Genomic DNA, 15,433 nt, shown 5'->3' with positions numbered 1-15,433 from the left:
AAGGTTAAAGCTGGAGCTTCCTAGTGTCATATACAGGATGCTGTCTCAAGCTCTGGGACACAGCAACCATTTGGCAGACGAGGTCTATAACGCATTTTATTACAACTTCACTGTCCTCTGCTGAACAGAATACACATGACCTGGCTTCAAACTAGTATTCTAGCATCACCTTGTGGCAATACTTCTACTAGATTTAGACCTTTATACACCACGTAATGCCTTTTCCACATTTTGTTGTGTTACAGCCTGAATGTAACTCACTGGCCTACACACAATAACCCATAATGTCAAAGTGGAATTATATTTTTCTAAATGTTAACAAATTCATTCCGAATGAAAGGCTGAAATGTCTTGAGTCAAGTGTACAACACCTTTCTTATGGCAAGCCTAAATACATTCAGGAATAAAAATGTGCTTAAAACAGGTCACATAATAAGTTGCATGTACTCACTCTGTGTGCAATAGGGTTTAACATGATTTTTAAATGACTACCCCATCTCTGTATCCCACACATACAATTATCTGTAAGGTCCCTAAGTCGAGCACTGAATTTCAAACACCGATTCAACCACAAAGACCAGGGAGGTTTTCCAATGCCTCGCAAAGGGCACCTATTGGTAGGTGTGTAAAAAATACATTTTAAAAAAGCAGATATTGAATATCTCTTTGAGTATGGTTAAGTAATTAATTACACTGGATGGTGTATAAATGCACCCAGTCACTACAAAGATGCAGGCGTCCTTCCTAACTCAGTCGTTGGAGAGGAAGGAAAGGATTTAACCATGAGGCCAATGGTGGCTTTAAAACAGTTACAAAGTTTAACGGCTGTGATAGAAAATGGCAGATGGATCAGCAAATTGTAGTTACTCCACAATACTAATCTAACTGACAGAGTGAGAAAAAAAGAAGCCTGTACAGGATTTTTTTATTTTTATATTCCAAAACATGTGTCCTGTTTGCAACAAGGGGGCACTAAAGGAACACATTACTGAATACCATTCTCCATATTTTCAAGCATAGTGGTGGCTGCATCATGTTATGGGTATGCTTGTAATCGTTAAGGACTGGTAAGTTTTTCAGGATAAAAAAAGAAACGTAACGGAGCCAAGCACAAGGAAAATCGTAGAGGGAAACCTGTTTCAGCGCTTTCCAATGGACACTTGGAGATTAATTCACCTTTCAGCAGGACAATAACCTAAAACACAAGGCCAAATCTACACTGGAGTTGCTTCCCAAGACAGTGAAGGTTCCTGAGTGGCCGAGTTACAGTTTTGACTTAAATCTACATGAAACTCTATGGCAAGACCTGAAAATGGTTGTCTAGCAACGATCAACAACCAATTTGACAGAGCTTGAAGAATTTTGAAAATAATAAAAAGGGCAAATGTTGCACAACCCAGGTGTGCAAAGCTCTTAGAGACTCACAGCTTTAATCAATGCAAAAGGTGCTTCTACAAAGTATTTACTCAGGGGTGTGGATAGTTATTTAAAATGAGATACTTGTGCATTTCATTTTCAATAAATTACCAAACATTTCCAAAAACATGTTTTCACTTTGTCATTATGGGGTAGATTGGTGGAAAAAAAAACATTTAATAAATTTTGAATTCAGGCTGTAACACAAAATGTGGAATAAGTGAAGGGGTATAAATACTATCTGAAGGCACCATACTTTTACTCATACTCAGAATGTTACTTGGTGATATGGTGCAGCTAGTGATAAACAACATTTAGAGACAGAAGACAATTTACATACATCCAAAAGTAATTTGAACAGTAAACACACAAGCGGCGACCAAACACTGTGGCTGCCTCACCGGGTGCAAAACAGCTCTTTATGGCGTTCCCACATTCAATTATGTTTTTCATAACCTAAAAGAAGTTGATTGAAAGCATTCTTGGGATCAAGAAATAGGACAGCATATATTGATTGGGTGACATTTTTATTGCAGCAGTAGTTTTAAAGGGGAATCTTTTCTGAAATTCAAGATCAAAGACAGAAGGAACATTTTTGTGCTTGCCAGTGAAGACATTTACAGTCAACGACAAGGCACGCTAACCTGTAGTCATACGATTCATTTTAAAGCAGCAATCAGCAATTGAAACAATAACAAAGCGTGTCTCGTAGCTATTTCTGTAAAAAAGCTGAGGAATGGGGCTGCAGAAATGTAACTGCTCAAATTCAAAGCCAAAGCTATGGATGCAAGGACTGACCTTACATGATATCAAAATTAGGCTATATAATGTTTGTTTACATTTACTTTGTTTACAAACATGAGTAAAACAAGCGTATATTTTGGGTTCTGATGGGGTACGACAGTTGAACTAAGCTCATAAGTTATATTCTTCAAGAATCAATGGGTTCATATTATTAATTTCTAAGTCTAAAAATGTTTGTGGCAACTGCAACTTGCCCCTTTAAGTCAGTAATTATCATTTTGGCTTCGCCACCATTTGGTGGAGTTATGACGATAACTTTAATATGGCACAACGTCAGCCATAAATCTCAACCATTTCTTTAATCTGACTAGTGAAACTGCCAAATGCAAAAATGTGGTTTTGACTCTGAATTCCAAAAATCCATAAGGATATTTTACACTGACTGGTGTATTGCTCAGTAACCTCTGAATGGGTATTAAGATAATCAAATGATTGGATATAAGATGGTTGACAGCTTATTTAAATATGTATTCTTATGCAAACTACGAAAATAAAAACCAAACCATATTTTTCACCACACAAGTCTGTATTAGCTAAACATTTAAAATGATGTCTTTGAAATATACATTTGGAATACAGTAAAACCACAAATATGTTTGCTTTTGTCGTCTGTTCCTTTACTCTTTCCAGACTCAAATTACCATATATTTCCTGATAGGTTGGTTGGTGGTACTATCATAAAGGCTTGTAGTCCAGCTTGGATTCCAGTTTCTTAGAATCTGCAACCTTGCGAACGGCCTTCATGAAATCTTCCTGGGTCACATACTCATGGTCAGCACGGATTGCAAACATACCTGGGAAACACACATAGCAGGGTTCATACAGACTGTGGCAAGTCAAACTCAAGGACTTTCAAGTACTTCTTGGAGCACTAATAAAGTTGAAGTCGGAAGTTTACAAACACTTAGGTTGGAGTCATTAAAAACTCGCATTTCAACCACTCCACAAATTTCTTGTTAACAAACTAGTTTTGGCAAGTCGGTTAGGACATCTACTTTGTGCATGACACAAGTAATTTTTACAACAGTTGTTTACAGACAAGATTATTTCACTGTATCACAATTACAGTGGGTCAGAAGTTTACATACACTAAGTTGACTGTGCCTTTAAACAGCTTGGAAAAAATTCCAGAAAATGATGTCATGGCTTTAGAAGCTTCTGATAGGCTAATTGACATCATTTGAGTCAATTGGAGCTGTACCTGTATTTCAAGGCCTACCATCAAACTGGCTGCCTCTTTCCTTGACATCATGGGAAAATCAAAAGAAATCAGCCAAGACCTCAGAAAATAAATTGTAGACCTCCACAAGTCTGGTTCATCCTTCATTCCAAACGCCTGAAGGTACAACCTTCATCTGTACAAACAATAGTACGCAAGTATAAACACCATGGGACCACGCAGCCGTCATACCACTCAGGAAGGAGACGCTTTCTGTCTCCTAGAGATTAATGTATTTTAGTGCGAAAAGTGCAAATCAATCCCAGAACAACAGCAGAGGACCTTGTGAAGATGCTGGAAGAAACTGTTACAAAAGTATCTACATCCACAGTAAAACGAGTCCTATATCGACATAACCTGAAAGGCCGCTCAGCAAAGAAGAAGCCACTGCTTCAAACCCGCCATAAAAAAGCCAGACTACGGTTTGCAACTGCACATGGGGACAAAGATTGTACTTTTGGAGAAATGTCCTCTGGTCTAATGAAACAAAAATAGAACTGTTTGGCCATAATGACCATCGTTACGTTTGGAGGAAAAAGGGGGAGGCTTGCAAGCCTAAGAACACCATCCCAACCGTGAAGGACGGGGGTGGCAGCATCATGTTGTGGGGGTGCTTTGCTGCAGGAGGGACTGGTGCACTTTACAAAATAGATGGCGTCATGAGGATGGAAAATGATGTGGATATATTGAAGCAACATCTCAAGACATCAGTCAGGAAGTTAAAACTTGGTCGCAAATGGGTCTTCCAAATGGACAATCACCCCAAGCACACTTCCAAAGTTGTGACAAAATGGCTTAAGGACAACAAAGTCAAGGTATTAGAGTGGCCATCACAAAGCCCTGACCTCAAACCCATAGAAAATGTGTGGGCAGAACTGAAAAAGCGTGCGCGAGCAAGGAAGCCTAGAAACCTGACTCAAGTTACACCAGCTCTGTCAGAAGGAATGGGCCAAAATTCACCCAACTTATTGTGAGACGCTTGTGGAAGGCTACCTGAAACATTTGACTCAAGTTAAACAATTTAAAGGCAATGCTACCAAATACTAATTGAGTGTATGTAAACTTCTGACCCACTGGGAATGTGGGAAGAAATAAAAAGCTGAAATAAATCCTTCTTTCTACTATTATTCTGACATTTCACATTCTTATTATAAAGTGGTGATCCTAACTGACCTAAGACAGGACATTTTTACATGGATTAAATGTCAGGAATTGTGGAAAAACTGAGTATAAATGTATTTGGCTAAGGTGTATGTGAACGTCCGACTTCAACTGTATATGTTTGTAATAGGTCATATTATGAAATTGTTTCTAGTCGCCAACAGATGGCAGTATATCGCCAGAACCTCATGAAAAAAAATATATATATCTAACTTACTATTCATTACTACCTTAAGTTCTACTCAATAATATGTGTTTCACTACATACACAAGAGGTAAGTCAGGACTGATGATGTTGACTGATTTCCTCATATGAACTGTAACTCAGTAAAATCTTTGAAATTGTTGCATTTATATTTTTGTTCAGTGTATATAATATATTGTCTTAATATTTAAAATTGTCTTTATAATTCACAAAATGTTAGGTTCCATAGGCTGTCCCAACACAGACATGAAAATTAATTCTGACAGTGTAAAAGAGCCTTAGTTGACTCTAAAATGTTGTATTCTATATGCATTTGAAAAGAAAGAAGTTATGAATGTGTTTGTTAAGATTAAAGACTCTCAGGACCCTATTTACATTTTAGGGGGCCCGGACCACACATGGTCACGGACCCCCTAGTTTGGGAACCACTGTACTACTAACACCTCAATCACACCTACCGCGAATTGCACAATTGGTACGCAGCATCATCTGGATGTGTGTGTAACAGAAGTTCAACATTCACCTTCTGCTACCATTTCTGTCAAACCGTTTATGCATACCTTCGAAAAATCCAAGGTATGCACCACACAGAACGCACTGCAACTGCCTCTGCAACGCAATGCTGCAAGTCAAACGCAGCGTTCCATTGGAAATGAATGTACAGTACTTCTGGTGTACCAAAATGCATTCACGCTGTCGGTGTGATCAAGGCGTAACCTCTCCCTGCTCGTGTCAATGCTTCCTCTCTCTGTGCATCTCCTTTACCTCCTTCATTACAGCCTGACACACCACACTGTCTGTCTCACTACTCTCAATAAAGAAAATGAATTTTGTTATAACTTATAGTAGCCCATCTTTTGATTATAGCTAATTTCCTTAATTTCAGTCAACTGCTCATGCTGCGGTCAGGCTCCGTTCAACGTTAGCTTCTAACTTCATCCTTCCAGCCAGGTAGTTATAGTTAGCTGCCTGGCTAATAGCCGGAGCCCTTGAGCTACCTAGCTAGACATCGGACTGAAATATCAGTGACAATTTACCAGTTGTACACTCATTCGCTGAGAGTCAGGGGTTGGTTTGTTTGGGGGATGTCTGTTGAAGTCAAGGGTTGTTAAAATAAGTCTCACTGTCAGTGACATCTCTCTGCTACTTGCCACTGTAGGTCTGGGCTGAGGTAGTTTGTTTCACCTCTCGGCTTATGTCGTGGGCGGAGTTTCCCGCTGGACAGAGTGGTGAATGAATGCGCTGCTAACAAGGAAAATCCGGGGGAGCAGACGAACATAACAAGCATACATGAATAATTTATGATTCCCCTCGTTCGCAGAGGTAGGCACGATTAGAACTCAGATCAAGAAGCCTTCAGAGCGGTGATCAACGCGCAATAAGTGTGCAAATGATAATTAACAAAAACGTGAGTAAACGCTATTTCCCAATTAAAGAAGGTATAAACGGCGTTCACCCTCCACTACATCCCTGGTTAGGTCTGGCAAAACCCATTCAGAAACATCAATATCCTGCAGGCAAGTTTGAATCTACATTTGCCTGGCTATCGATGTGACATTTGGCAGCGCCGAATCAGTCAGTTCTGTACCTGCTTGGCTGATTGGCAGTGTAGGTGGAATGAGCAAGCTTGCCTGGCATCCAGAGCGCGAAACACGTGAGGAAATAAAACTCGGTAGTCTGCCTGGAAATTAATTCGGAAGACCCATACATTTTTCTAATATTTTTCATATTAACATATTTGATAGTTCCCTGTTCTCCTCATTTTAATTCAAGTACTCTTCAAGGAACAACTTGAGAAAATGACAGATTTTCAAGGTATTCTAGTACTTGAATTTCAGAGTGCCAAATTCAAGTACTTTAAGCACCTTGTGCAAACCCTAATATAGGAACAGACTGAGTGGCTTGTTTTTAACATGTAGAATATACAGTTATAGAGTGTATTGGATAGGTTACTAACCTGCTTCAGTGCACACGTTCCTTAAATCAGCTCCATTAAATCCATCAGACAACTTCACAATGGCCTCGTAATCTGCGAAGAAATTCAAGTTACAGCCCACCATGAAATTCACAACATGCAACTTCATTTCATCACAAAAATGTGTCACATCCACAGCACACTATCCAGTCCCTAAATTCACCCATCTCTCCATGCTTAGTGATTGGTCCAGAGTGTATCTTCAGAATGTCCATCCGAGCCTGCTCATTGGGCAGTTCGATGTCTGTAAAGACAAAGCCAGAAGTTAAGATTTCTGCAGTTCCTTGTCATTTACCAAGTCCTAGTTATTTTTCAGCCACTTTCCCTGGCCCTTTGGAGAAGTGACTAGGTGCTGAAGTGGAACCAGGACCAAAGATTTTTGCAACATGATTATCTATGCTTCTCAAACCAGGATAGTTAAAAGTCTCGAGAGGAAACATACGGATCTTGCGGTCCAGTCTCCCTGGCCTTAGAAGGGCAGGGTCCAGCGTGTCCGGACGGTTGGTGGCCATGATCATCTTCACTCTGTGCAGGGTGTCAAAGCCATCCATTTGGTTCAGCAGCTAGACAGGACAGACGAAAAAGTTGGCATCTTCAGGCGTAATTGGCTGATAAAACCAAGTGTTTACAGGTTTGGCCTTTAACACTTTGAGGCTCAATAATATGAGTAGTACCACAGAGTTTCTAACCCAGAAGCCCAACACTTCCGGGAACAATTGCAAAGCATAAGTCAATGAGAGAAGAGAAAGTGTCTTCCTTAGTTCTAAAAAAAATTCTCAATCTAAAAAAGGCACAACCTATAGTACCTTCTCAAGGTGCCTCTACACCACAATTTCAATGATAGAGTTGAACCGCTAGGAGCAAAAAGACTAGATTTACTACTACTAAAATATTACCTTTGCAACAAACTGTGAAAATGAAAACTAGAATTCACTAGTTTCACTATAACTAAGACATCTGGTCTTTGATGAAAAACATGTTTTTTTCATGAAAGTTACTCTATGTAGCTGAATATGTTTTTACTCCAACCTTGTGAAAGTGACAAACTGACACGTTTTCATTTTAGTCAAAAACAACTTTACATCGAAGGAGTGCCTTTGATTTGACGGCCTCCACATGCGCAGTTCGGCGAGAGGCGACCGTTAGATCCGATTATGTATTTCTGCGCATGAGCTTAGCTAGCCAACGTTGCCATGACATTGCCTACAAGCGTGATCTGGGATTTCTATCAGGGAAGCAGTTTCTACATACACTACCGTTCAAAAAGTTGGGGTCACTTAGAAATGTCCTCGTTTCTGAAAGAAAAGCACATTTTTTGTCCATTAAATAACATAAAATTGATCAGAAATACAGTGTAGACAATGTTAATGTTGTAAATGACCATTGTAGCTAGAGACGGCTGATTTTTAATGGAATATCTACATAGGCGTACAGAGGCCCATTATCAGCAACCATCACTCCTGTGTTCCAATGGCACGTTGTGTTGGCTAACTCAAGTTCATCATTTTAAAAGGCTAATTGATCATTAGAAAACCCTTTGGCAATTAAGTTAGCACAGCTGAAAACTGTTGGTCTGATTAAAGAAGCAATAAAACTGGCCTTCTTTAGACTAATTGAGCATCTGGAGCATCAGCATTTGTGGGTTCGATTACAGGCTCAAATGGCTAGAAACAAATAACTTTCTTCTGAAACTCGTCAGTCTATTCTTGTTCTGAGAAATGAAAATAAGGCTATTGCATGCGAGAAATTGCCAAGAAACTGAAGATATCGTACAGCGCTCTGTACTACTCACTTCACAGTACAGCGCAAACTGGCTCTAACCAGAATATAAAGAGGAGTGGGAGGCCTCGGTGCACAACTGAGCAAGAGGACAAGTACATTAGAGTGTCTAGTTTGAGAACCAAACACCTCACAAGTCCTCAACTGGCAGCTTCATTAAATAGTACCCGCAAAACACCAGTCTCAACAGTGAAGAGGCGACTCCTGCATACTGGCCTTCTAGGGCCTATGTAGATATTCCATAAAAATAAAATGTTTTTTTATTTATTATTTTTTTATCAGTCATATTTCCAGCTACAATTGTCTTTTACAACAACATTAACAATGTCTACACTGTATTTCTGATCAATTTGATGTTCTTTTAATGGACAATTTTTTTGTTGCTTTTCTTTCAAAAACAAGGACATTTCTAAGTGATGCCAAACTTTTGAATGGTAGTGTATCTTCATTCTAAACCATCTTTGGTAGTACTTTGTGTGCAGTTAAGCTTATAGTTGTTCTCTGTTGAGAGACTCACCTCCATCAGTGTCCTCTGGATTTCTCTGTCTGCAGACGTCCCCTCAGAGAAACGACGACCACCTGTTAAACAGACAAAGACTTGTGTGCGTGTGTCTGGAACTCTATTGTTCAGTCAGTTTGTTGATTTCTATAGTCTGTAGCTCTAGTTCATGTACCTATGGCATCGATCTCATCCATGAAGATGATGCAGGGCTGGTGGTCTCTGGCGTAGTTGAACATCTCTCGGATCAGCCTAGCGCTCTCACCAATGTACTTGTCCACTATGGAGCTGGACACCACCTTTAGAAAATTGCAGTCAAGCTGGCTAGCAACTGCTCTGGCCAAAAGTGTTTTTCCAGTTCCTGAAAAGCATGAAAAGAAAATACAGTAAATTATAAAGCACATAATACTGGCTTCTGGAAAGCAGCCCTCAGGCTAGCATGTAGTGCTATCAGAGAACCAGGCCAGTTGATCTCCTCACCTGGGGGTCCGTAGAGCAGGCAGCCTTTAGGGGGGATGATGCCCACCCTCAGGAAGAGCTCAGGGTTGGTCAGAGGCAGCTCAATCACCTGAAACAACATTTTCAAATAAAATGTTATTTGTCACAAACATGTTTAGCATGTTATTGTGGGTGTAGCGAAATGCATCAACATCCATCCCTCTCACAATTGGACCATAAATAACTTCCGCACTCTCAATTTTATTTGCTCAACTCCTATATCCTGCCTCCTCTCTGGCCTCCATTTAAAATGAGAGGTGGCAAGTAGAGGGAATGTGGACAAAAATACACTTGTATAAAGTGAGACTCCTTCTCCAATTGTACGTCATCAGGCAAATTAAGTTTACAGGTTGGAATCCCAAAATAAAATGTATAAAGTGATAAAAAAACAAACATTTTGCTAGTTGTACAAAACATTTTATAGATAAAAGGATAAGTAGCATATCATTTTAAAATGTTTGCATGCTTTTCTCTTTCGAGAAAACAATAGCTGATTAAAAAGGCAGTGTATCAGATTTCAAAACTCTTCCGCGAAGGACTCAGGTAGGATAAACTTGTGCTTCCTCGCCAAAAGGAGTCTATCAAGGAGGTGAGGACCATTTTCCTACTAACGAATTGACACTCTCCTCGACCACTTATCGGTTTCCGGGTCACGGAGGAGAAAGGGCGGACTTTTCCCAAATGAGAAAAAGCCCCCAGAAAAAGCGAACTATGTCCTGTATAGATAAAGTGTGTGTCTGTGCCTCACTGACCTCTCTGAGCTCTCTGATCTGCTCAGCCAAGCCTCCGATCTCAGAGTAGGAGACGCTGCCAGGGTCTTCATGAGACATATTGTACACAAGGGGGTCCACCTCTCTGGGAAGGTACCTGCATGGGGGAACAGCACACCGATATGTCATCACAGTGTGCCTTTGTTCTTACTGATTATATAGGTCTTATAAGCAGAATATATATAATTTGTTTTTCTTAAAACGCTTTCAATAGGGAGACTGTTGCAGAAAGTCAGATGCAGGCTAACACAATACAATGGTGTTTTGCTTGGTAAACATATGAAATAAGAGGCATTATAGACTTGGGAGAGTATATCAACTCACCTCATGATAGTCAGTGTGGTCATATCCAATGCAACTCTAGTACCAGGTTTGAGCATAGCCTTGTCCAGCTGGGTGACAAAATATAAGGTTGGCATAAGCATAATCAATATGAAATGGGAAGTGAAATACAAGTTGCAATGTTATTTGTAAGTATTTTGTGGCTATGGGTTTTCACCTACTTGCCGTCTGCATCCAACCACATATCGTGGGCCATTGGTTGCTTTGACAATGACTGAATAACACGAAAGGATAGAAGAAAACCCCACGTTACACACAATATAATCAATGCAAGCTAGTAGGAACATTTAAACTTTTTCATCCATGTAGGCCTAGCGGTAGATTCAACAAAACAACATCATATGCAGCAAAGGGACTTTCATTCTAATTTAGGACTTACATTTTTCCTCTGTAAGCTGCTTCAGGACCTCACCAACAATCTAGAGAGGAGTCAAGAGAGACCGTTGTAAATCAAATAAAAACCTATATCAAGGCTTCTGATGACTTGGGATTAAACTTGCAGTCACCTGTCCAACACTTTGTAGAGCTTTCAGATCATTTTCGGATTTTTCATACTGTTTTGTCTGTTCTCTCAGTTGTTCACGCACTGTAAAGGCAAACAAAAACCATGATTGACACTGACTACGTGTGTACCATCACATAGGCTGTCATCATCTGGTCGAACAAGTCAGCTAACACTAGCTAGTTAGCTAGCTAACTAATGTTATAAAACTAGCTTGCTCGTTCGGGTGCGTCCTAAACATTGTGCATAAATAAAAGGTACATGAACAGTTACACACTAGATAGTTTAGTATAAATAACCTGGTGTTGAACTCATTTTCAAGGCTACAATAGCTATGTTGGTCTAGCTAGCTAGGTAACTGGAGAGGGTTACATTATCATGACAAAGCTACATGGACAGTTGTTGTGGCTGCTAAAGCCTGGCTATCGACAGAAACGATACATACATTCTTTCAAGCGTCCATCAATTTCTTTGTGCTCGAGCAATTTCTTTCTGTAATCTTGAAGTCCCCTGTCTCTGGGATCCGCCATGATGCCTTGAAAAAACCGGCTCTGCCACGCGGAATTGTGGGATTGAAAGTTGTGACATCAGAGGAACTGTTTTGCCATGTTTACATTATGTTGTCAGAGGAACGTTGTAATTCATTTTAAGTGGATTTAATTGTGCATTGATTTAACTTTACATTGAGAACATGTGACATTTTTGTGACGACATTAATTCAAAACAACATATTAGTAGTACTTTGTGGAGCTTTTAGAAATGCATTCAATTGACCGTTTACCCCAATGACTAATTTCGCGTTCAAGTGCTAGTCGGAACTCAGGAACTCGGTCATGTCCGATTTGCTAACTGGTTGAACGCGGAACGTGTATAACTACTATAACCGTTTAGTTTGTCCGATGTTTTCGAGTTTCCTAGTATTTAAAGTTACAAAAGCAATGTACCATGCCATAGAGGATTCATTTGAACACAATGGGCACAGTCTCAGCGGTCCTACATCAATCTGGGCTTTTAAAAAAATAAATATATTTCACCTTTATTTAACCAGGTAGGCTAGTTGAGAACAAGTTCTCATTTGCAACTGCGACCTGGCCAAGATAAAGCATAGCAGTGTGAACAGACAACACAGAGTTACACATGGAGTAAACAATTAACAAGTCAATAACACAGTAGAAAAAAAGGAGAGTCTATATACATTGTGTGCAAAAGGCATGAGGAGGTAGGCGGATAATTACAATTTTGCAGATTAACACTGGAGTGATAAATGATCAGATGGTCATGTACAGGTAGAGATATTGGTGTGCAAAAGAGCAGAAAATAAAAACAGTATGGGGATGAGGTAGGTAAAAATGGGTGGGCTATTTACCGATAGACTATGTACAGCTGCAGCGATCGGTTAGCTGCTCAGATAGCATATGTTTGAAGTTGGTGAGGGAGATAAAAGTCTCCAACTTCAGCGATTTTTGCAATTCGTTCCAGTCACAGGCAGCAGAGAACTGGAACGAAAGGCGGCCAAATGAGGTGTTGGCTTTAGGGATGATCAGTGAGATACACCTGCTGGAGCGCGTGCTACGGGTGGGTGTTGCCATCGTGACCAGTGAACTGAGATAAGGCGGAGCTTTACCTAGCATGGACTTGTAGATGACCTGGAGCCAGTGGGTCAGGCGACGAATATGTAGCGAGGGCCAGCCGACTAGAGCATACAGATCGCAGTGGTGGGTGGTATAAGGTGCTTTAGTGACAAAACGGATGGCACTGTGATAAACTGCATCCAGTTTGCTGAGTAGAGTGTTGGAAGCAATTTTGTAGATGACATCGCCGAAGTCGAGGATCGGTAGGATAGTCAGTTTTACTAGGGTAAGTTTGGCAGCGTGAGTGAAGGAGGCTTTGTTGCGGAATAGAAAGCCAACTCTAGATTTGATTTTCGATTGGAGATGTTTGATATGAGTCTGGAAGGAGAGTTTACAGTCTAGCCAGACACCTAGGTACTTATAGATGTCCACATATTCAAGGTCGGAACCATCCAGGGTGGTGATGCTAGTCAGGCGTGCGGGTGCAGGCAGCGAACGGTTGAAAAGCATGCATTTGGTTTTACTAGCGTTTAAGAGCAGTTGGAGGCCACGGAAGGAGTGTTGTATGGCATTAAAGCTCGTTTGGAGGTTAGATAGCACAGTGTCCAAAGACGGGCCGGAAGTATATAGAATGGTGTCGTCTGCATAGAGGTGGATCAGGGAATCGCCCGCAGCAAGAGCAACATCATTGATATATACAGAGAAAAGAGTCGGCCCGAGAATTGAACCCTGTGGCACCCCCATAGAGACTGCCAGAGGACCGGACAGCATGCCCTCCGATTTGACACACTGAACTCTGTCTGCAAAGTAGTTGGTGAACCAGGCAAGGCAGTCATCAGAAAAACCGAGGCTACTGAGTCTGCCAATATATATGGTGATTGACAGAGTCGAAAGCCTTGGCAAGGTCGATGAAGACGGCTGCACAGTACTGTCTTTTATCGATGGCGGTTATGATATCGTTTAGTACCTTGAGCGTGGCTGAGGTGCACCCGTGACCGGCTCGGAAACCAGATTGCACAGCGGAGAAGGTACGGTGGGATTCGAGATGGTCAGTGACCTGTTTGTTGACTTGGCTTTCGAAGACCTTAGATAGGCAGGGCAGGATGGATATAGGTCTGTAACAGTTTGGGTCCAGGGTGTCTCCCCCTTTGAAGAGGGGGATGACTGCGGCAGCTTTCCAATCCTTGAGGATCTCAGACGATATGAAAGAGAGGTTGAGCAGGCTGGTAATAGGGGTTGCGACAATGGCGGCGGATAGTTTCAGAAATAGAAGGTCCAGATTGTCAAGCCCAGCTGATTTGTACGGGTCCAGGTTTTGCAGCTCTTTCAGAACATCTGCTATCTGGATTTGGGTAAAGGAGAACCTGGAGAGGCTTGGGCGAGTAGCTGCGGGGGGGGGGGGGGGGGGGGCGGAGCTGTTGGCCGAGGTTGGAGTAGCCAGGCGGAAGGCATGGCCAGCCGTTGAGAAATGCTTGTTGAAGTTTTCGATAATCATGGATTTATCGGTGGTGACCGTGTTACCTAGCCTCAGTGCAGTGGGCAGCTGGGAGGAGGTGCTCTTGTTCTCCATGGACTTCACAGTGTCCCAGAACTTTTTGGAGTTGGAGCTACAAGATGCAAATTTCTGCCTGAAGAAGCTGGCCTTAGCTTTCCTGACTGACTGCGTGTATTGGTTCCTGACTTCCCTGAACAGTTGCATATCGCGGGGACTATTCGATGCTATTGCAGTCCGCCACAGGATGTTTTTGTGCTGGTCGAGGGCAGTCAGGTCTGGAGTGAACCAAGGGCTATATCTGTTCTTAGTTCTGCATTTTTTGAACGGAGCATGCTTATCTAAAATGGTGAGGAAGTTACTTTTAAAGAATGACCAGGCATCCTCAACTGACGGGATGAGGTCAATGTCCTTCCAGGATACCCGGGCCAGGTCGATTAGAAAGGCCTGCTCACAGAAGTGTTTTAGGGAGCGTTTGACAGTGATGAGGGGTGGTCGTTTGACTGCGGCTCCGTAGCGGATACAGGCAATGAGGCAGTGATCGCTGAGATCCTGGTTGAAGACAGCGGAGGTGTATTTGGAGCTGTATTTGGAGGGCCAGTTGGTCAGGATGACATCTATGAGGGTGCCCTTGTTTACAGATTTAGGGTTGTACCTGGTGGGTTCCTTGATGATTTGTGTGAGATTGAGGGCATCTAGCTTAGATTGTAGGACTGCCGGGGTGTTAAGCATATCCCAGTTTAGGTCACCTAACAGAACAAACTCTGAAGCTAGATGGGGGGCGATCAATTCACAAATGGTGTCCAGGGCACAGCTGGGAGCTGAGGGGGGTCGGTAGCAGGCGGCAACAGTGATAGACTTATTTCTGGAGAGAGTAATTTTTTTAATTAGTAGTTCGAACTGTTTGGGTATGGACCTGGAAAGTATGACATTACTTTGCAGGCTATCTCTGCAGTAGACTGCAACTCCTCCCCCTTTGGCGGTTCTATCTTGACGGAAAATGTTATAGTTGGGTATGGAAATCTCAGCATTTTTGGTGGCCTTCCTGAGCCAGGATTCAGACACGGCAAGGACATCAGGGTTAGCAGAGTGTGCTAAAGCAGTGAGTAAAACAAACTTGAGTCACAGAGGGCAGGGATGGTCAGTCAGTGGGGTGATGGAGTTTAACAGATAAGTTATTTGATACAGGGGGTTACTAAA

General features: G+C 41.6%; 1 protein-coding gene across 1 annotated transcript; it reads right to left on the bottom strand.

Moving 5' to 3' along the window:
• Positions 1–1,926: 1,926 nt before the first annotated feature.
• LOC139375110 (26S proteasome regulatory subunit 10B) lies at positions 1,927–11,738 on the bottom strand. The gene is made up of 13 exons (XM_071116583.1): positions 11,616–11,738; positions 11,175–11,254; positions 11,048–11,087; positions 10,830–10,882; positions 10,651–10,718; positions 10,309–10,423; positions 9,539–9,626; positions 9,234–9,419; positions 9,077–9,138; positions 7,223–7,343; positions 6,944–7,024; positions 6,763–6,834; positions 1,927–3,014 (listed from the first exon to the last, which is right to left on the bottom strand). The coding sequence occupies exons 1-13, from the start codon at positions 11,698–11,700 to the stop codon at positions 2,896–2,898; spliced, it is 1,170 nt and encodes a 389-aa protein (XP_070972684.1). The 5' UTR covers positions 11,701–11,738; the 3' UTR covers positions 1,927–2,895.
• Positions 11,739–15,433: the final 3,695 nt, after the last annotated feature.

This window comes from Oncorhynchus clarkii, chromosome 19 (assembly GCF_045791955.1).
Source record: "Oncorhynchus clarkii lewisi isolate Uvic-CL-2024 chromosome 19, UVic_Ocla_1.0, whole genome shotgun sequence".
In the NCBI taxonomy this organism is placed as follows: Eukaryota; Metazoa; Chordata; class Actinopteri; order Salmoniformes; family Salmonidae; genus Oncorhynchus; species Oncorhynchus clarkii.
This window is presented reverse-complemented; position numbering and strand designations above follow the sequence as displayed.